This window comes from Trachurus trachurus (genome assembly GCF_905171665.1).
Source record: "Trachurus trachurus genome assembly, chromosome: 8".
Classification (NCBI taxonomy): Eukaryota; Metazoa; Chordata; class Actinopteri; order Carangiformes; family Carangidae; genus Trachurus; species Trachurus trachurus.
In genome coordinates, this window is record NC_139905.1 from 19,164,434 (window position 1) to 19,187,778 (window position 23,345).

A 23,345-nucleotide genomic window follows, 5' to 3' on the forward strand; every position below is an offset into this window, starting at 1 on the left:
ATTTATTGACATAAGTTTTGATTTACTCATCTTGTGACATCAGCTGTTTAACTTGTGGGTTTTTTGTGCAGATGCTGAATCTGTTTGTAGCCGTCATCATGGACAACTTTGAGTATCTGACTAGAGATTCATCCATACTGGGACCTCACCACCTGGATGAGTATGTCAGGATATGGGCCGAGTATGATCCTGCTGCCTGGTGCGTGGTAACATGCATGCCCTCAGGGGCACATACACACACACATAAAAAAAAATCAATAGATAACACACACACACACACACATACACAACTGTAATTTTTACTTTCTTATAACTATTTTCACACATTGGGGTTATACAGGTTGAATTTGAAGTCAGAAGTTACTTCCTCAACATTTTGTTTGTGTGACACAGACACTGTTTATGACCTCATGCTCAGACAACAGTGCATTACTGTATGTTTCCTGTATGTGTCTTAATATGCTTATTCACACAGAGCAAGGCCCAAGCAATGAAAGCAGGAACTTCCCAACAATGTTCTGACTCTTATTTTATTTTTATTTTTTTATTTTTGTGACTTCTGTTTTTTGGTAAAACATCAGCACATGGTATTTTAAATGGCACAAAGAAAGACAGAAAACGAACAAAGCACAAGCGTCAAGTAGATAATAGCTGCAAGGGGGCTGTAACGGATCTGAGTATAACCATCAGGCATCTGGTTATCTCTTTTGCACCGTACAACCCCTCCCTCCTCCTCTCCTTGCTCCTCTTCCTCCCCTTCTCTGTAAACTGTCCTTACACCTTTAAAATCTTTTCCCCCTCTCTGGAATCTGCATACTGCCAAAAAACTTCATGTGGCAACATCTACACCGCCAAACCAATCTTTCCCCGTGTTTTTTCTCTGTAGCCTTAACATCTACTGGAGACATGCTAAGTTTCACGGTATCTGTATTCCAGTGCCTGTGTGTTGCCCTCATGCTGTCCTGAAGACTGCACATAGACTGCTATAAACAGGAGAAATAAAACAGGGAAGGGAGGAGAAAAGAGAGAATAGAACAATAAGAGTTACATTTAGATTGGTAAAACATGAAGAAATTGAGCATTCTTGTAGAAAACGAGAGATAAAAATAGCTGACTGTAGGCAACATGCAATAACACACATAGGTTTGTACGCCTTAGAATTTGAAAAAGAGGAAAAAAGGAGGATCTGTCTTCTTTGTTTCTATCTCTTTAAACTGCCGTGCAGTGCATTACTGTGAGAAAACTGCCTTTGTTGTAACCTGGCGTGCTATTTTTCAACCGCTACCTTCCTGCCTATGAAATGGACACCGCCACACGGGACACACACACACACAAGACAGGGAAGGCAGACACATGGCCGACACTGAACACATATTTAAAAGGGAGGCGATCTGTGCACCACAAGCAGCTATTAAGCTTTTAGCTGTTTACCCAAGCACATGGTTTTGTACTCTTGTTAGCAATTCCTTAATTACATCGTGCACACATCCAGTCAGGGGTTGGACTGGAAAGAGAAGAAGGAAAGGGATGTCACACAAAGCAGGGCGACGGGAAAACAAATAACAGAATAGAGGGGGGAGATTTTGGAAAAGTGAAACTGTTTTGGCAGTGCTGAGGACCACATTTAACTATGTGTGGCATGCAGTTAAGTGTTGTCTTTATTATTTGTGTGTGTGTCTGTGTGTTACGTTTTCTTAGGTGCATTCAGGTGTAAATGTGTTGAAAAAGTCTGTTTATTATAGTAAATATATTGTAAGGTATTTATTCAGGCACTGTGTGTATTTGTGAATCTTGTACTCTTCCTCCCAATGTTCTCTCTTTTTTCTGGATATGTATGTATGTGTGTGTGTGAGAGAGTGAGTGTGTGTGTTTTTTCCTGTGTGTGTGTGTGTATGTGTGTGTTTCTTAACTCCCTGTATTCTTCTTGCAGCGGGCGCATTCATTATAAGGACATGTACAGTTTATTACGAGTTATCGACCCGCCTCTCGGCTTAGGCAAGAAATGCCCCCATAGGGTGGCCTGCAAGGTTTGACTTCCATTCAAACAAAATTTCTCAACCACACTTGCTAGCCACAGCATCCAGGAATGGAGTGAATGCCGCTTTATTTTTTTTCTTTTCTTTTTCATTTCAATTTTACAACTTCTTTTCCACCATTATTAAATTGCATTCTGAACTGCTGAGAGAATGTGTGGGACAATGCAGACACCCAGAGAAGCATGTGAAATGCACTAAGTGAAATGGGAAAAAAAAAATTCTTTAAGACGTTTTACTACATTGTAAGATAAATCTTTTTTTTTTCTTTTTCTTTTTTTTTACTGGGTTTTTTTTAAGAATATATATTTATTTTGCTTGCTGTGGAGCCATGGCTATAATGTAGCAAGCTACGGTTGCCCACTGTAGTGTTGCATTGTTCTTGGTTTTTGGGGGTTGGGGGAAAGACAGAAACTGCATTGACACCCCTCCCTCTTCCTCCCCTCTCTCCTCGTCGAGCAGGAGCGGCTTGGTGCCTGTTGTCAAGCTCTGCCCTGCTCTGCACACACTCAGACACACATACCTTATTTACTATTGTCCTGCTTGCACAGAATTGTCTTTTTGATACTACAAGAGAAGATGTACTCTTCAGTCCTTTTCTTCCTCCTGTTGTCTCCCCTCCCTCTGTCATTTACTCCCTCTCTTTTTTGACATGACAAACTGTTAGAGAGTGCTGTAGCTCATAGAGGAGCCACATGGCCACAGTCGCTCCAAAATCAGCCCAATAACCTTGTCTTTCTGTTGTTTTGTTCTTTTACTTTGCTTTGTTCCCCCCTTCTTTCTTTCTCCTTGTTTCTCTCAATCTTTGACATTGCAATCCTCTCCTTTCTTTTCAACTCTATCCTCTGATGGATCTTCTCCTCCATCTCTCTCTCTCTCTCTCCTTTCTCGTTCTCCCTCTCTCAATTGTCTCTGTCTCTCCCCCCCTTTTGTTTTGTCCTTTTGTTAACGGGGTGGTGGCACTGATGGCTGATGATGCAGTGGCAGGATCAGTTGCAGGGAAATGTATGACATGCTGAGGCACATGTGTCCTCCACTAGGCCTTGGGAAGAGGTGTCCGGCACGGGTGGCCTACAAGGTCAGAAGGGACCCTATCTTCACCCCAAGTCTCCTGTGGGTGTCGGGGGGGTGGGGGGGTGGGTGGGTGGGGAGGGGACAGAGGGTTTTGCAGGAGGGAGGGGGTGGGCAGGGATTTAAGCGCTCAACGTGGTGTAATCTTTAGTGTCGTTGTTTCTTTTTGGTTCTGTTTCTGTTTCTTTTCGTGGAAAGTGGGGGTGGGCTGATCGGTGTTGTGGCGTTGTGTGGTGGTGTGGGATTAGTGGGGTGGAGGCAGCAAGACAACTAGGTTGCAGGGCCAGGCGGGTTGCGTATCCACAGGAGGGGACGACAAGAGGGACCTTCTCAGCTCGTTTGCACCGCGTACGAAGGACACGCAAGCTTATTTACACAAAACATGCACATTACAATAACAATCAATAATGCTATCCTGCAAATAGAAGGACCGCAGTGAACGAAGACATCGATGCAACTACTTAACGTACAAATTTATGAATTAATCAGACAAACATTTCACACATGTAGACCCTGCCAAAGACACACACTGTGACACGGAAGCATGCGTGTGCAGCAGGGCTTGGAAGGTCCGCTAGACTTACGTCCTCTGACTCGTTCCCTCCTGTGGATGGGACACAAACACACACACACATCTACACACAAAACACACACAGAATTAGGTCATATCAACCTACACATAGATATTCTCTGTTGTTTCTCATGGTAGAGAGAGCAGAAGGGCTTGTGTAAGTGATGTGTTTTCCACAGAGAGCCTTTGGTTGCCATACAGAAGCAGTTCTTTTTCTGTCACCCTTCATGTAGCAGCTCCAAGCCCCCAAGCAGCCTTTTTCTATCTGCAAGTCCAATCTTCTCTTTGTCCTTTGGTTCTGTCGTCAATGCAGTTCTATTCTGTTTCCAGCCCCCCCGCCCCCCCCTCTCTCCCCCATCTCTGCATATTGCTCCCCTTCCCGCACATACACACTCCTTCACCTGCCTTTTGCATGTCCGTTAGCCACCACCACCACCACCACCACCACCACCACCACCTCCTCCTCCTCCTCCTCCTCCCTGCTGCACACGCCCCTGTCTTGTCATACAAACACCGCGGGCGCAATTCATTCCACACGATTTGTTATCGGAGTAGAAACACAACGAGTGATAACAACAAATGGACCTCCATGTTACCACGTATTAATGTAACTCCTCCCGTGATCATCTTGACAGAACAATGACACATCATTGGCGGATCACTGTGAGCCTCAGGGGGCAGCCGGCCAAGCAGCCTGTAGGCACAGGAGATCGCTCCATCGCTAACCATTGCTTTATCCCTCCTCCTCCTCCTCCTCCTCCAGAAGACCTGGGGGAAATAGTACTTTTATGATTAATCTTATATTATTTGCACTTCCTGGATAGTCGATCTAAAGTGTACTATTTATCCCAGGCTTTTGCTGCTCTAGGTCTGTCTCTTTCTTCGTGAATCATGTTTTTGTTTTTAACACCAACCCCTGGCACCGTCCATCCTTACGTCATTTTCTCTCTTTCTTTTCTTATCCTCTTAGTTTTACCCCCAAACTGTTTTCCCAAAAAGCCTCCCTGAACTCGGAGTTAAATCCTTAGTCTCCGCTGCTCAACAACCTAACATGCTTTGCATGGTTAGGCCCCCCCCCCCCCAACACCTTAATCTGCCCCTTGATAATTTTTACATCCTGGAACAGCTTTCCAGAAAGTCACCATTTCTGTGTTTATGCCTTTACCTCCCTCACTACTTTCCCTGAGTACCTACCTTGCCAATGGAGAAAAAAAAAAATCCAAACCTGACCTTTGACCTTCCCGTACCAACCAGTCCACAGAACAATGACCCATCCAGCTCCACTGCTTTTAGCCTTCAATCTTCTCTGTCCTGAAGAGAGACAGCAAGGCCTTCAGGCAGAGCCGCTTTCTAACAGACACAGTGTGGTGATGTTTTTTCTTTTATTTTATTTTCTCTCTCTCTCTGCATTGTTTTGTCTTTTGTTTGTCTACTTTTGGTCACCTTTTCTCTTTACCTGCTCCAGCTCACAACCTATTGATTTTTTATTTAAGCCTTAGCTCCCTCCACCCCCCATGACTCTTATTATACCCATTTTCTTCCTTTCACCTCATATTTCCTACATATGCTTGGATTATGGTCACCTGGACAATCATGCATCTTATAGCGCCAAACAAACACTTCCATGGTGGCCATTTTTTCTTTTTCGTTTCTTCTTCTTTCTTTTTTCCACAGAATGCTGCTCTCTCTCACCTGTTAACCTCTAAGTCTGTGCCCATTTTTCACACATTAGACTTAGGATGATTAGCGATAGAGCTAGCTGCTCTATCTTTTCAACCTAAAGCCCCATCGTCTACAAATTCTCTTATTCCCTCCAAGAACAGACACGTTAAAAGAACCCACAAACTCATTTTAATGTTGTCAACAGAGAATGCTTTCTGTGTACGGCTGCGCAGCTGCTTGTCCTGTGAGGCATATTGTGTGCGCATCGCATGCCGCATGAGGGTGGGATGTGCAAGAAGCCTTTGGTAGATAAAAAAGTTTTCATGGAAGGATTAAAGGAGAGGAATTCAATTGGGATGTGTGTGTTGGGTGGGTGGGGGCATGATTTGCTGCATGTCTGGGTTGTCGCCGTCTTCTGTCACCAAAACACACACGAACGTCACTCTGTCATCTGTGAGTTGGTGTGTAAATAGTGTGTCTATGTATCGTCTGTTTCTATTACAAACCAACAAGACCTGTTCAGGATCAAACCAATACACAAAAACCAAAGTCTTCCCAGTCCTTAGATCGGTCCCTTGGTTGTTTTTGGTTTATTGGTTTATCACCTGGTCTCTGTTGTTGTCACTGTGAACCTCCAAACCTGTAGAGGGAGCTGTGTATCGTGGCGGCTGCTATAGATTTAGCAGATTTAACCTGCCTGGGAGGTCTGTGGAAAGGGACATCAAAAACATACATTAACAACACAACAGCTAAGATGAAGACAATCTGGAGAACATGTCTTGATGATCTTGGCATTCACGGGTCCTTTCACATAAGAGAAATAAAAAAGTCTTTCAATTTGAACACGTGAATTTGTTGTCACTTGAGCTCTAAAGTTGACTAAAATGTGTAATTTGACATTTGTAGTTGTTATAGGCGGACGTAACAGAGTCCGAGCCTGCTGCAGATAGTATGCACAGCTCCCTCGACCTCCTTTACCCAAACCTCTCTCCTCCCTCGACCTCGCTCCCCCAACACCCCGCCCCCCCCACCCTGTCACCTGGAGGTTCCACATACATGCCACCCCGACTGCTTCCCGGTTTGTTCTCACCGCTTACGTCATCGGCTATCCCACAGAGGCTGCTCCGCATGGATCTTCCCGTGGCCGACGACAACACGGTCCACTTCAACTCCACCCTCATGGCCCTGATCCGCACGGCGCTGGACATCAAGATCGCCAAGGGTACGGAAGGTTTGGAAATCCCTCTTACCTCCTTTGGTGTGATTTTTCACATGTTTTCCTCAGCTTTCTCTTGTTTCCCCTCCCACACTGCAGCGCTGTCTGCAATTTCTGTGCTGTGAACCCAGAAACCTTCAGCTCTTCCTGATGCTTCTCCTGTTGTATCTTGAGTACAGTGGGCTTTTTCTTATGATGGTAGATCATGGATGCTAGCATGTTGCTGAGAGTTGTGTGTGAAGCTGAGGCTGGAGAGCCTGTGGAATCAAGGTCCTTTCAATGTGTGCACAGCTTTAACTGCAGTTAGAAATTGATCATAACAATATTATTTCTTACTAATCTCTTCTGTCTGTGTTTGTTTTCATGTTTGTGTGTCCTCTCTCATACCTTTTTATTCATTTATGAATGGGTGTGAATGATTTGGGTGTGTTTGACCGATGTTCTTTTTGTGTACGTGCATGTTCTTGTGTCTGAATTTACGTGCGTCTACATACGCGGGCGTGGATGTTCGCGTATCTGCGAATGCTTCCGTATGTGTGTGTTTGGTGAATGTGCCTAGGTGGTGTCGACAAGCACCAGATGGACGCAGAGCTGAGGAAAGAGATGATGGCAATCTGGCCCAACCTCTCTCAAAAGACTCTGGATTTGCTGGTTACGCCGCACAAGTGTAAGTTGCAGAGTGTGGGTGTTGGGCGCAGCAGCACGGCTTGGATGCAGCCACCCTGTGCCACCCAGTGCTCCAACGTTGTGTTTCTCTTCACGCCACCTGAGGACCGCTTTCTCTCAGCCAGTCTCTGTCACTGCTGCACCCTCTGAATCAGCTGGCACATCAATCCCCCCCCCCCCCCCCCCCCCCCCCCCCCCCTCACACACACACACACACACACACACACACACACTTGCACACACCCACATACCTGTAATCACTGAACACAAACAGACACTTCTGACAAGCGGTGTGCGGTTAAGATACCAACCAACTCACACATGTTAGACACAAAACAACCACACACACACACACACACACACACACACACACACACACACACACACACACACACACAGTTTTAGCCCCCACTTGTTTGTGCCTGAGATCAGAGGGTGCCTAACTATAGATCAACTCTCTATAGATGTCTTTTCACTCCAGGGACAGTCACTTCCGTGCACTAGGTGGCTGGCCATACGTGATAGAAAAACATTGTATATTTTGACTGACGAGTGCACACCTGCACAAAACAGTAGTTGCTTTAGTTTGTGGAGTGCATGATATTTTTGATATTTTTAAAATCACTATGACTAGGGTCTGGGAAATTGATTATGTATTGATCATAACTTTGGTAACCAAGTCCAAAGAAGACATCATACTTATCACAGATTTGTATTTTTAATGACTTGGTTGGTTAAATTTGTGTGGATGATGTGATCACGCGATAACACTTACCGCATGTTGATTGGTATTCTATACCAATCATTATCTACAGTGCAATGCTTTGATTACAGTATTTTATACCTGTGACAAATATCTATGCTATAAAAGGTTATATAATAGTGCTCGTTAAAGTAATGAAAGTCAGTCTAAAAAAGTAAGATGAGGTTTAAATTATTAATAATAATATTAATCTGCTTGTGAAAAGACCATTTGCTCAGTGTTCATGTGTGTTTTTCTGTGTGCATGCTTCACCTCTTTCTGCCATTCCTTGCGCTCAGGGTCCATACCAAAGGGTCTAATCTTGCAGGGTAACTTGTCATTCTTTCAGCAGCGACAGACCTCACAGTTGGGAAAATCTACGCTGCCATGATGATCATGGAGTACTACCGCCAGAGCAAGATCAAGCGCTCGCAGGCCCTCCGTGATGAGCAGGTATTTGCTGTCTCAGGGACAATAAGCCTCTACTCGATCTGCATCCAACCCCCCTTTAAAGTTAAAGGCAGACTGACGTGCACTGAAATAAAGGCTGCTGGGATGTTGCCCCATTCATACAAGCCTGGGCTGTGACAACCCCGTGTCCAGACCTTGAGTGAGTCCTCTTTCAGTCACCTAGAAATGGCATTCCGGGGGTGGGGGGAACCACAAAACCTGACAGTCTAATGCAATCTGCTGTCTCCTGTATTCAGTGCTTCTTGGATAACAACTGAACACTACTGCCATCTGGTGGCCAGTTTGTGTCACCTATCATTTGCACAATGGTATTATTGTTCACAAAAAATATATATATATATAGTATATATACTATGAGAATTATTATCACAAAATCTGAAATGGGGCTGTTTTTTAGCAGCTTACATGCCTGTGATCACAGGGTTTTGTTTGTAGGCTGAAATGTTGTCACAGCTCCATAAGTACCAATACCTCAGCATCATGGGACGCCTGATACTGGCTCATTTTGCTGAGCTGGATTGTTCCCTGTGTGAACTGCTTGATAGATACTTTACCTGCTCACTTCCCATCATCCATGCTTGTAACCTTGCATTGTTCCCTACGCTTTAGGTAGCACACTGTCCCTTGATGAAGGAGCTCTCACTGACAGAGTCGACCGCCCTCTACATTCATTTAGCTGTAGTTCATTTTATTACATGAGATTATGTCCTATTCGTTTCAAGTTAAAAATGTAACCAGGTTTATGCAGCCAGTTTTTTTTTTACCATATGCATTTGAATGCTCATTAAGGACACTTATCTTTTTTCCTCCACACACATTAAGGTACTCATATCACCAGATCAGATTAGCTTTTTCATGTATCCTTCTCTCACAGTCCTCTGGCCACACATAGTGCTTAACAACTGGGCCATATTTCCCACTTAGTCCACTTTGTCCATCCCTCTCTCTCAACACAAACGGTACATCACCATCTCCTTATTGCACTCCTGTCACTGCATTGCAGGCTGCTGCATGTCTTGACCTGGGCAGAAGGAACGTGCTGCCATATGTCGTAGCAACACGAAGTGTGAGACCTCTGCTGTGTTTCACAACCCAAAGATATCATTAGTGCCCATCACACAACAGACCCAAAGTCTTACATGTGCTTTTACATTCTGAACTTGACATTGTGGTTAGTACTCACTCACACAGATGGGAGACTGGCCACAGTTTCTTTTAATGAGAATTAAAAAAAAAAAAAAAAACTAATGTAAAAAATCAATTCAAGTTTTAAGAAAATTTAGGTTTTGGAATTTGAAAGATAAAATCAGAAAGAGACATTTTGATATTGGGAAAGGTGGCTATTAGGTAGCACTGTTGCAAATTCCTTAGTGGATAAATGAATGACTGAATGTAGCATTTCATATTGTTGTTCCATCATGCATTTCACCTGCTGTATGTTCCCCTCCACAGGATTGTTGCAGTGTTTATCTGCTATGATGTCCTCTCTCCCTCTTTTGAACGAGGCCCCTCTTTGATTGCTCCCCTCTTTATCACTTGTAGTTCTCCTTCCACTGCTGTGGAAACCCCCTCTCTTCTGGGTTTTTTTGTTCCTTTTTTTTTTTTGGAAATGTATCTTCTTCACCTTTCGCTATCAATATTACAATATTTAAACATATCATTAGATGATTGCTGATCATAAGATGAAACCCAGAATGATCATTGTTCATTCTCTCTATGAGCTGACCCTGAACCACTGAGTGGGTGAATTCCACTTCCTTGAAGCCCCTCAATGGTTACGGTCCTGGACCTGGACACCTCATGAGGTCTCTAGGTCCTGTTTCTTCTCCAGCTCGCCGCTGAGCATCAGTTGCTCAAGAGCACCCCATGTATTCTCCTTCCATCACCTCTTTTGCCTTGCCTTGCTTCAACCAACTGCCCCTCTCTACATCCCCTCTTTTCCTGCTCTGCCTGTTTTCCCCCATTTCCCTGTCAGTCTGCCTGATAGCTGGCGACGGCCATGTTGTATATCTCACACAGAATCGAACGCCATTACTGTTTCAGCCCATGGAGCCACCTACCCCCACCCAGGATGGGGGTCCGGGTCTTAACAACGCCCTCCCTCCACCTGAAACAACAGAGACTGTCAACAGCCTGTGAGTTGGATGCTGCTGGCGTGTTTTAGTCTTTGCAGGACGTGGTCTGTTAAAAGCAGTTAAGGAAGATGTGTGTTGGGCGTTTGTGTGTGTGCGTGCCCGTGTTTGTGTGTGCCACAGGCCAGTGGAGGGGGGGCTCCCAGAGAGCCAGTCATGGGTGACGGCTCGTGCTCAGAAGATGGTTGGCAGCTGGAGTCCTGAGGGACACCCTGAGGACGGCCTGGGAAGCATGACCAACTCTCAGGTAGAAAGCTCATACACGCACACATACACACCCAGGATCACATAACCAACAGTACACACACACACTCACACAATACAGATAAAATACATCCCAACCATATACTACAAACACTCACACATTTGTTTTGACTTCCATGCCATTGCTACCAAATGAACCAAACCCAAAGAACTGCTGAGGACAAAATGCAACTCCATCTCTACAAAAACCTGCGTACCCCTTATTCACAAAGCCCTGTGTTTGTTACATGATTTTTAGATAAAACCTCAGGGAACCAGGCCTGTGTTCCCTTTCCTCACAAAAGTGGAACTAGAGCAACAAACAGTTTGTTGTTGCATTTATTTGATTCTTGTTTCCCAGTCCAAGCTGTAATATCCTCACAATCGTATGCACAAGACTTAGAGTAAACCGGCCAGCAGTTTTCTCCTAAATACTGCATGTAATGTATAATGTCTAGCCTCTCTGCAGTAGATTAGTCTTTGTTAAACTTATGAATATGGATTGGACTACTCTTCATCACATGATTAAGATCTGTTCACTCTCTGGTCCGTGTCCTCTGTGTACATCAAATAGAGAAGTTGAGAGTTCATACTGTCCCATCCTTGCTGCCTTGTTGCCTTTATAATTTTTATACAGTAGGTCATTCTCATCTCTAGTAACCTGTCTTACCTCGATTCTTAATTTACCCTAGATACCCTTTTTGTTGATTGGCGTCAGCTCGCAATTTTTTGGAATCTTTCTGGGAATTTCTTCCCTCCACCGTATGTTTCCACATCTAATTCGTCTTTCTCGCTCGCCTCTGTCCTCCGAGTGGCCCGTGTCTGTGTCTTCATGCTGCTTGTGGACCTCCTCGAGGGCCTGACGGGTTCTCTGCATCAGTCAACACTTCTCCACATCAGTCAACAGAGGTCTGGAGAACGTTAAAGTTGGATAAAGGAGAGTGGCTGTCAGCTTCTTGCAAACCAGTTTGAATGATAGCCTGCTGTTAGCTAGATACAAAGCAAATCAAATCAATAAAACAACAACAGGCATTATGAGGCAGCAAAAGCCTTTGCAGTAAAAACTCTGTAGTGAGACGACAGACTGAGCCAATGAGCAGCAAGCATATGCTGCATTTGAGTTAGCTTTTACTTAAATTTATTTGTAGCAATTAATTTAAATTGACCTGATGTAATGGTTGGCACCCAAACAACAGTAGAAAAAGGTTCACGCCCCTGCGGTTAAGCAAGAAAGGTTCCGAGCCAACAGCCCCAGCTGCCAGATTCAGCTCCACTTCTCAAGGTGAACTCCCACAAACGTTACATATCTGCATGGGATGGTTTGCATGGTTTGTGACCAAAACCATCAAGGTTGCTCTCATTTTCTTTTTACACAACCTCATTGAACCCCTACAGTGTCTCAGTGCCTTGCACCTGGTCAACATTGTCATCGGATCAGTTGTGTGTTTTTTGTCATATATCCTTTGGGCTGCATATGATTTTCCTCTCAAATCAGTTCCTGCTGTGAGTCACAGGCTCCTCCATCTGGCATACATGCCATTAAACAGACAATCTTCACTTTCCAGTGAGTATGCCAGCATTTGCTTGCAGCTCTGTTTTTTTGGACAAGCAGCCTCTGCAAACACCAAAAGGAAATTTTTGTGTGGAATATTCTCAGTCTTATCCACATAAGACAGGATATCCTTTTTTTTTTTATTCATCCCACAATTTAAAACTAAAACAACAAAGAAAGAAAAGAAAAGTGCAAAAACACTCACCGTACACAAACTTACAAATTCTTCTACCTCTCTGAGACCCTCAGTTCTCTGCTTTCTTTGGATAACAAACTCTCCCACCTAACCCCCGCTCCCTGTCAGTCTTCATGGCAGCCAGTCACACCATCTCTTGCTCTCCTGCTCTGTTTGCAGACGGTAGAGATGAGAGAGATGGGGCAGGATGGTTACTCGGATACTGAGCACTTTCCACCAATGGAAGGCCATGGCAGGGCCGCTTCCATGCCCCGCCTCCCAGGCGACAACCAAGTGAGCAGCATTCTCACTTTTCCACTCTCTCTCTCTCTCTATTTTTCCCCATTGTGTATGTTCCCCATCTCCTTTTGTTGGGATAGATCAAACCCACCAAGGTCTGACTCGTTGCTCAAAAGGCTTGTTGCTGTGGTTACTGGAATCCATGTTGGAGCAGGTTTAGTAAGAGATTCCAGGAAAATCAAAACAACAATTGACAAATGCCTAATGTTGCCGCTTTGGTTCTGGGTTACAGTTTACACTGGGTCGACCAGTCAACCAAGAGCAACCAGTTAAGTGACGACCATCAAATGGGCTGTCCTGTCATACCAGTGTTTCTGCCTAAAACATGGAAATGTTTTACTGAAATGCTGAACTCCAAACTTGAATTCAGAAGGACCACAGTAAGGCAAAGTCAGACCTTCTGTTCCTTTTTTGTCCTTCTCCTACTACTCCTGTTCTCTCCTTCTCTTCCCCTCATCCTCCCACCTGCATGAAGAGTTTTAACTGTCGTTGTCCCGTTTCCCATCCAACACACACATCCATCTCTATATTGTTTCATGTCCCGGTGAGTGCTCTGGTTGTCATATGCACACAACAGATCTACACACATACTACACACACATAAATGCAGATGCACTTCTCTTCCTCCCATTATTTCCTCTTTTTTTTGTCAAAACCCAGATTTCTTTATTTTGTTTGTTGCTGTTTTTCTACTAAACTGTCTCTTCCTTCCTGTCGAAGGTGCTGGACTCTTTCACTTTTGGGGGTTTATTTATTTTTTTAATCAACCAGGACTGGAACCAGCCTCACATTGTGTGATACAAATGTGTATGTGTGTGTGTGTGTGTGTGTGTATGTATGTGTGTGTAAGCTGTGCACAGTACGTGTTTGTGTTGCAGTTTTCCTGTGCTCTCACTGTATCTCACACTGTTCCTGTCACATTGTCGACTCCCATTTGAGTTGATTGTAACTGTGTGTGTTTTTTGTGTCTGTGCGTGTGTGTGCGTGTGTCTGTTTGTGAATATGCATACCCATTTATGCGTGTATTTTGCTGATCGTCCTCATTGCTGTTGTGACCGTGGTGCCGTTGATTGAGCATTTTCATGGTGATCTTGTCTATATAACACTGTTTTGGCGACAACCACCAGTGTCTGTGGTAAGTCTTTCTCTCCCACCTTCACTGCTGCTTCAGTGTCTAATCAGACTCTCTTTCTCTGTCCCTCTTTCTGTCTCTCTCTTTCCTCTCTCCACGGTCGCACCACTTATCTTTTTGGGTTAAACCTCCAACTAACAACTCTTTGGTTTTCTTTTGTTTCCCCTTTCCTTTTTCCATTCTGTATCAATTCACCCCTGTCTCCCTCACTTTTCTTCCTCTTCTCCCTCTCCTCCCTCTCCTCTTCCTCCCTCCCTGGTTCTATATGTATGCTCCATGTGTGACCACTCCTTTGGCGTATTTGTGGCTCTGTGCGTGCGTGCGTGCGTGTGTGTGTGCGCGCCTGTGTATCCTATCTGTGCTCATATAGCAGCGGAGGAGAGGAAAACAACGTGGCAGTAACCTCAGTGTATGTACCCTGTCTTCCCTGTCTTGTCTTTCTCTCTCTCTCTCTCTCTTTCTTTCTTTTTTTCTCCCTTTCACTCTCACACACTCCTGAAACTTCTTGTTTTCCTCATTCGTCATGTCTTCATGTTGTGTCTTTATCATTTCTTGGGTCGGGGGGGGGGGGGGGGGGGGGGGGGGGGGACAGGATTTATAAGGATAACCTTTTTCAGCATGGCCAACTCTGATGCCAGCCCAGCTTCCAAACTGATCCCAGCATCCTAAATGTAGCTACTTAATACAGTAGTAGTTTGGAACTGGGCTGAAGTCTGCACGTCCCCTCTGATCATCAACAGTCACTGCCACTGTCTTGTGGCCTCTCTCTCTCTGTTTCTCTTTGTCTCTCTTTGTCCCTCTCTCTCTCTCTCTCAGCTGCTGTTGCTGCTGCTAGTGCTTTGTTGCTTTATGTCTTCATGCTTTTGTGCTTGTCTGTATTATAATGTTGTCAGTGTTTCCCCATCTGTGTCCAAGTCTTCATTTACACCCACCCACCTGCATGCAGGAAATTTGTTGAAATGCGGTTTAATAAGTGTGTGTGAGTGTGTGTGAGAGAGAGAGGGTAATGAATAGAAATGAAAAATGTGTGTATCTGTGTGTGTGGACGGATACGTCGCCGGGATTCTCAGTGCTACTCCTGTTAAGGCCAGATAATTGGCCCAGTGTTTTATATACACAACTGCTGACCCGTCATCTGCCAAAAAACAGTATCTGGAAAACTTGGCGAGGTCAGCTGCCAAAAGGTTCTAGCACTGAAGTAGCCTGATGTGGTTAACATGCCCAGGTTGGCTACTTGTGGCACCATAGGCTCTGTCCTGCTGTCCCATCTCAGAGCATGAGGCCTTGGCACTGCAGGAGCAAGTTCTCATGTGGGTTGAGGACTCAGGACAAACCCCTATGTCCCTGCATGGCTGGAGGAAAGCACGCTGAGACAGAGTAGAACTAGTGCAGCCTGGAATGTGCCATGTTCAGGGGGTGTAACAGATGGTGAGGATGGAAGAGTGTTGCAAGTCGTACTGACCCTTCTATCCCTCTTTTTCTTTGACAAAGCAAGTTACAGAAGCATGGAAGGCATGGCCGTTTGCCATCATCTCCTTTATTTTATTTCTTTTTAACCTTTTTTTTTTATTGTATACTTTTTTTCTTCCTCTGCATAAGGGGTCGGCAACTGCTGTAGCTTGAGCCCTGACTTAGTTTTTTGTTGTTATTGTTTTTTAACACTGTTGATTAGGAGATAAGGGTTTTACATGTGCACTGACATATTCACATAGTGTTAATTTATCTTCTTGTTTTTATTCATGTGAAAACAGACTAATAAAACCATTGGTAGGTGTGTCTGTCCACTCCTGGGCGAGCTGTATTCAAGCTTAAACCTAAAGCCCCAAGGTTTGATGAATGTTGAAAGATCTTTGATACTATCCATCTGACTGATTTGTTAGGTCTTGCATTAAATCATTTATAACACTAACTACAAGAGATATGTATCCCTCTCTTTGGGGGATAATCAAATGTAGATGTTCTCTAATTAAATAAATGTGTTTTTTTTAATGCAATATGCAAGATATAGTAAAATTCAAATGATGATTTCATCAGGCATCTGTTATTTATATCGCAACCTACAGATTTCAGCATCACAAGCTGTTTGTGTCAAAACCTGGTGCAGAATAAGGGTTAGTTTATAAGTAGATATACAGTATATTAGTAAAAATGCAGAATGATTTTTTTTTCTTGTAGGTTCTTAATAATTGTGATGTACGGCCGGTTTGGCCCATTGGCTGCTTTTTGCCGACCCCTGCCCTAATAAATGTAAACAGGGTCTATGTTTTTGAAAAGGCATGATTGAAACATTATTACTAATGTGGGATATGGGATGGTATGTGGGAGATAAGAGGGTAAGGGGGATTTGCATACAGTTCAAGAAACAGACTCCACTCACATACAAGCACACGTAAACATAGTGTCTCGTACCCCACTGCTCATACAAAACACTAACTTGGCAATCAAAGGAAACACCTCTTCTTGCCTCTCTCCCTCTCTCTCCTATCCCTCCCTCGGTGGTCTCTCTCTTTCTCTCTCAGACCATCAACGACAGCAGTCCCATGAAACGCTCGGCCTCATCGCTGGGCCACAGCAGGTCTGGGCGAGGCCACAGAGACAAAGGAGGGCCAGATGACTACAACATGGAGTGTGCGATACCTGAGGAGGGGAGAACTTCCAGGCACGGACACCGACGAAAAGACCGGGGTCACAGGGCATCTGAACGGTCCCTCTGTCGTTACACAGAGGCTGACACAGGTATGAAAGACTGCAGACACATAACAGCCATAGATTACACACAATTGTTGGACAGATGCCACATTAACACAGCTGCATTGTAAAAGCAACACGATGACAAACAGGAAAAATCATGCCTTTAAAATCTAGATAGATAGATAGATAGATAGATAGATAGATAGATAGATAGATAGATAGATAGATAGATAGATAGATAGATAGATAGATAGATAGATAGATAGATAGATAGATAGATAGATAGATACTTTATTTATCCCGAAGGGATATATAATGTATGTATTCTCTGCAACAAGTTAACTACATACAACTGACTGAAAAAAGTTACCTTTTGCATTTCCATTACCTTTAAATGTTGTTACTGTATATTGTTATCTTTCCACAACACTTAACCCCAATGGTAACTGCGATGAACTCCACCCTCAGGCCTGGGCACAGACCTGAGCACCACCACCCAGTCAGGTGACCTCACATCAAAAGACAAGGATCGCGACAGAGATCGCGGCCGGTCCAAAGACCGCAAGCATCACCACCATCACCACCACCACCACGGCTCTGTGGACAAGGAGCGCTATGTAGCAGAGCGAGGCGGCGAGTACGCACACAGGCACTCCCGCGAGAGAGAGCACGACCGCGAGAGAGAACACGACCGCGAGAGAGAGCACGACCGCGAGAGAGAGCACGACCGCGAGAGGGAGCATGACCGGGAGAGAGAGCACGACCGCGAGAGGGAGCATGACAGAGAGAGGGACCATGACCGGGAGAGGGAGCACGACCGAGAGAGGGAGAGAGAGAGGGACCGGCGCTGGTCCAGATCACCCAGCGAGGGTCGCGAGTGCATGACGCACAGACAGGTGGGCTTCTGGGTACTTGTGTGCATGTAGTGTTTTGCTTTTTAATACAAAATGCAGTGGACGGGCACATTTTCAGTGTTATGCTGGTAAAAATATAATAGGGTAATGTGTGAAATTTGACAATGATAATAAGAGCTGTGTTGACTGTGGTGTTTCTGATGTGATTTTAGACACTGCTGCCTGTTAGTTATTGTTAATTCCTGCCTTCAAATTAGAGGCCGAGACTTGTTGTGTTCCTTAACAACACAGAGTTGCGATAGTGTGTGTGTACCCTATAGCTTCCTTTGTTATGTACATATACTGTTGACTCTGACTCTTGACTACATGCACACAAACATTTGCATTAGTGTGGGTATAATCATGTGAGTACAAGTAAGTGTTTCTTAAATGAAGTCATTGTTCCAACAAACCAAACAAATATGCATAAAAATGTATATTTGAGAACCTGACTGCTGTCCCTATCTGCCCTGCCTCGATGTTTTTTGGACTGCTAATGTTCTCTCACGCCCCCACCCCCTACCCCTCCACTCCCACCCCTCCACACACACACACACATATACACCACAGTCTATTCAACATCCTTTTCCGTGCACATTACAGTGGCAACACTTCAGACTATTTATTACAATCTACATCTGCTTTTGTGGTAGACAGTATTCAGCCTTATGTATAGAATATTTCCTATATCTTTTGCAACATTTATTGCAAAGGAGGACTAATTGGTTTCTCACATTTGATTTTTTATTGGTAAAAAACATACTTGTACCATAAAGCTCAGCATGTTGGACACATAACCACACAGATTAAAACTAAACACATTTTAGCTATGCTTAGTTGCCATATTTATCCTGTACCACATTTGTTGCTCCAGAAATCAACCCTTTACCCTTCTTTTCTCCTTTCGTCCTTTGTTTTCTTTCCTCTGCGTGACATGTTGCTTCTCTATGTATGGTGCTGTTTGGAAACTCATCTTTTTTATCAACATCTGCTCTGTTACTTTTTGATGCCTCTCATTTCTACCTTCCTTTCCTCCACTCACATTATGACTGGTGCTTTTTATTCTTATTGTTGCTGTGATTCTTGTTGTTGTTGTTGTTGTTGTTGTCTTTTCTTGCTTTTCTATGTGGACTCTCTTGCTTTCTCTCTGCCTCTTCAATCTCACATCTCTCTCTTTCCCCTCTCTATTTGTTTCACACTCTATCTTTCCCATCCTCTACTTTTTTCTACATGTTCTGTCGTTGAATTCGTGGTTCGTTCCTTTTATTTGCTTTATTTCACTTTTCGTGTAGGGCAGTAGTTCGGTCAGCGGAAGTCCTGTCCCCTCAACTTCGGGGACCAGTACGCCACGTCGAGGCCGTCGGCAGTTGCCTCAGACCCCCGCAACACCCCGGCCCCATGTAACCTACTCCCCTGTGGTCCGTAAGGCCATGCCCACACCGCCTGGGGGGCCACAGGGCAGACCCCCAGCCCCAGCCCCTCGCCGCTTTTCTCCCGAGCCTCCCCAAGGCCAGGGCCCTCCTCCCGCTGGCCTCCCGCTGGCCCACCACGGCCCTGCCCGCCAAGGTCATCACCCTCCGCCTCGCTGGGGAGACACGGGTGGAGGAGGCGGCTCCATGGAAGGGGATGGCTGCTTCTACAACCAGGACTACCAGGACTATGAACCCCACCATGAACCCCCTGCCTACGAGCAAAACCCCATACAGGGTGGCAACCCCCACCCACACGCCCTGGCCAACCACCCACTGCCGCAGCCCCCTCAACCGCAGCCACATAACCCCCATCCCCACCCTCCACCTCAGCCGCACCCCGTAAACAACCCCCACCCTCATCCACCGCCCCACTCGCAGCCCAGTCGCACCTCACCAAGGACTGCCCACCATGCGCCCCCTCCCACCACTGCCCTGACCGGGCCTGTACAGAGCCAGGTGCAGCCTGCTACCCAGCGTCGCCTCCCCAACGGCTACCGCTCCTCATCCCCTTCCACACATCTCCACGGACCCCCCCATACCGGGCCTCACAAGGTCCCCCCTCCAGCTGGGCATCCCAGAGGGCCCCGCAAGGGCCTGCATGAACCCTACAGCGAGACAGAGGACGACGACTGGTGCTAGCCTCTGGGGATGGGGGAAGGGCATATGGGGGAAAATGAACTGATAGACGGACAGAAAGATGAAGATTGGAAGCTCTCAGCCAGAGCACTGACTGCCAAGGGAAACCACGACCTTTTCTTTCTTGTCTGTTCATTTTTTCCTCTCCTCCACTGCTTGGCATGTCCCAGGGCTGGTGGGCTATAGATGAGGGGATTGGTGTCAGAATGAGGGGATGGAACAAGAATGCTGAGGCAGGATCTGGAGAAACACGGGGTGTGAGAGGAGGTCACAAACCACCTCCATTTTCTGCTTGCATTGTTGTTGCATTCATCTCTTGATGCCAAATGAGACCAACCTCAAAACTGTGGTTTTTCTAAAGGATGCAAGCAGGAGGGGTGAAGGACACTAGTCTATGTGTGTCTTAAATTATGCCTCTGGCAATGAGCTACAGCCACTTACAAGATGTCAAGAGTTGCGACTCGACAAAAGACACTTTACAGTCAGAGACAAACGAACGACCAATTATTATTTTTTTTTTTGGTTTTTGCTTCTCAAAGCTAACGTCAGTTCAGTTAGCTGCAGAAAGAATCAAATCCAACCCTCCCAGCCACCAGTTGAATATTGATGAGTTTTATCATCTGTGTTTTTAAATAGGAACAAAATTGACAATGAGCCCTCCACCTGTGTGAGGTGAGAAGGCTAAGTGGGTGGGAGAGTTGGGGAGTGTTGTACGGGGTTGACAAGTCCCTCAGTCAAAATCTAAAGGACAGGATGGGGTGTCTTGGGGATGTTTACTGCTGTCCCTGGAGAACACCCTCCTCCCGGAAACATTCAAACCAACCTCAACCTATGACCTAAAGAGAGAAGAAAAACAAAAATGTGGAGATGGGTTTCAGAAATGAAATACAAACCAATAACTGTTTTCTGCAGTATTTCTTCTATTCTGCAGCTGCTTCTTCTTCTTCCTCCTTCTCTTCTACTTCTTCAAAACATTGAAGCTTGAATCTTCTGTTGCACCCCACACAGCTTCGTTTTTAGACTTGCGGAGTTGTACACCCTGTGGAATCCTGCATGAATGATACAAAAAATAATAATAATAGCAACAATGAGAACCTACTGTATGTGGGGGGAAATTTTTCCTCAGTCCTTTCTGTTGTGGTCTGTAGGGTTTCTCTCTTTTTCGTTTTTTAGTAAAATGCCTTTCTGTTTCTCTCTCTCTCTCTCACTCTCTCTCTCTTTCTCTCTCTCTCCTCTGTATGACATTCCTCTCTCTGTACCTTCATGTACACTAGAATCAAACGACAGAGGGAGATTGGATAGTTGCTGTATGTATATCTAGACGGAACAAAATGATTACTTTTTGCTTGCTTGTCTGTATGTTCTGTGCCAAATGCTTGCCACTGATACAGCTGGAATTGCACATATTTTTGTGGAAGTAACTTTTTGTAACTAAGGTGTAAATCCTAAAATGAAATACTGGGATGCAGGGTAAAGGGTTTTTTTGTTTTTTTGGGGGGGAGGGGGAGGGCGGGAGTGGTGTCCATATTGGTAAACAAGTTTGACAAATTAGTAAGATCTCAAAGTCTTCCAGGGTTTTGGGTTTAAATAGAGTCATCAGAGAGAAAGAGACCAATAGAAAGGCAGAGAAAGGAGAGAAACTCTTCATCTTTGTTTTCTTTGTTACCGGCCGTAATAATGGACGAACAGATAACATAATTTATGATGATCATGATCGATGATCATGATAATGAGGCAGATTCTCCATATTTGGTCATATATTCTTTTCTCTATGTTTACTTCCTTTTGAGCTCAGCAAATCATTTTTACAACCCTGAGGTGGGGCTCCAACACTTGCATTGTGGGAGAATGTGTTCTTGCAAACATGAAGCAGTCAATAGGCTTAAAGAATACAGAGAATTTTTAGACAGTAGAAGAATTCGATTTTGAGCACCCATTTGCTTTTAAAACTTTGTCAAACACAGCTGGTCCCTTCTCTCCTGCAGATGTGCAAACGAGTTCAACCGCCACTTATGACCTTCGGATGGCGCTGTAGGACAAACAGTGTCACTGGGGTTTTTGTACCTCTTCCTTTGACTCCAAATCGGAGCTGTTCATGCAGGAGCAGTGCACCAAGAACACAGTTTAGCTCATTCTCTCACCAGTAGACCACCCCATCTGTGTTAGCCATGCGTAAACACAGGTGACTGAACTGCACAGTAGCACAGTTCAGATGGGTTGGAAAAACGATGTCTGGGCCCGGTCATGGTCCTGGAAAAAAAAGTGTTAATGTGTATATCACTCTTATAGGTCTTGATTTCAATCTGCGTGTTTCTCCGTGTGCCCCGAACTAACACTTGTCACTAATGCGTGCCACTGTCAGCCCCAACTTTATTCTTATTGTCATTATTTTATTTCTTTATCTGACCAATGTTTTACCTGGAGGCCTATCACATGTTGACCAGAGAATGCACCGAAAAAATAGAAAAGAAAAAAAAACTGCCTATTAGTGTCTTTCCAACCTCAGTGGAATGTCACAGACAAGTATTTTTTCACATCACTACACTTAAAATCAGAAAGCACACTAGGTATGTAGCTCCTGGTTGTGGTGTTTGTGTGTGTGTGTGCGTGTGTGTGTACATGGGAGAGTGTGTTCCTGATAATTTTTGGTGTTTTGGTTTTGTGCTCGCTTTGCTTTCTGTTTCTCGTCTCCAGAAATCCTTTCGAAACCTTCAAGATGTTTCAGTCAAACCATTGCAACAATCCTCGACTGGGTGTTTGTGTATGCATACAGTATGCATGTGAGTGTATGTATGTTTGTGTGTGTGTATGCGTATGCAAGCGGGTGTGTGTTATGTCAGTAACCCCTGAATGAAACATGAAAAATGTAAAGCCCCAAACATTCACAATCCATCTTTGTGTCTATGCTGCAGTGAAATCCACTAACACGCTGATTAACCACACACAGAGTCTTCAAAAAGCAATGTAAAGCCGCTACTGAGAAGAAAAAAAAAGTTTAAAAAAATAAAAACGTTTTTAAGTACAAAAGATTAAAAAAAGGAAAAAATATCTAGTTCCAGAAATGCATGTGCTATGTGCATGCCACACCGTGGGTTAACAGTCATCTTCAGGACATAAAAGAAAAAGCAGATTAATGAATTCAGAGGAATTAAAAAAATATATAGATATATAATAGATAGATGTTTTTAAAAAGCAATGTTTCCTTTTTTTCCTTCTATTTTTGAGAACAAAAAAGGTTAAAAAATTACAAAAAAAAAAGTCTAAAGAATTAAAAACACAAAAGAGACTTCGGTGAGAGTCTGAGTCTCGTTTGTTTTCTTCTGTTACATGGGTTTGAGGCACAACACAACCATGTTCAGGACACCACGAAAAAAAGAACTGTTTTTAATGAGAAAAAAATATATATATCGACAATGAAAAGAAAGTGCAGTTCAGAAGATGGTGTATTCTCCCTTCTACTTTTTGTGGGGGTCAGGGGGTGCAGGAGCAAGCCAAATCTGATGATGTACTCATTCTAACTGGCTGTGGAACCTTTGATCTCTCACTCACTCCCTCTATTTTCTCTCTCTCTATCTCTGTCTCTCACACTCTTATCTGTCGCACTCTCAACCTGTCTCACCGCTATTTCTACCAGTGCATTTTGTAATTCCAAACAGAACTCTTCCTAAAGAATAAAAACCAGAGAGA

General features: G+C 44.5%; 1 protein-coding gene across 1 annotated transcript in view; it reads left to right on the forward strand.

Moving 5' to 3' along the window:
- The window catches only part of cacna1aa (calcium channel, voltage-dependent, P/Q type, alpha 1A subunit, a), a gene marked incomplete at both ends in the record, with an annotated part of 75,389 nt that extends 55,728 nt beyond the window's left edge, over window positions 1–19,661 (forward strand). The window contains 12 exons of the mRNA XM_083976632.1: window positions 72–199; window positions 1,931–2,027; window positions 6,454–6,568; window positions 7,113–7,220; window positions 8,311–8,414; window positions 10,452–10,567; window positions 10,688–10,811; window positions 12,715–12,828; window positions 14,337–14,375; window positions 16,486–16,702; window positions 17,126–17,553; window positions 18,843–19,661. Coding sequence (XP_083832758.1) covers window positions 72–199; window positions 1,931–2,027; window positions 6,454–6,568; window positions 7,113–7,220; window positions 8,311–8,414; window positions 10,452–10,567; window positions 10,688–10,811; window positions 12,715–12,828; window positions 14,337–14,375; window positions 16,486–16,702; window positions 17,126–17,553; window positions 18,843–19,661 — 2,409 coding nt within the window. The remainder of the gene's footprint in view (window positions 1–71; window positions 200–1,930; window positions 2,028–6,453; window positions 6,569–7,112; window positions 7,221–8,310; window positions 8,415–10,451; window positions 10,568–10,687; window positions 10,812–12,714; window positions 12,829–14,336; window positions 14,376–16,485; window positions 16,703–17,125; window positions 17,554–18,842) is intronic.
- Window positions 19,662–23,345: the final 3,684 nt, after the last annotated feature.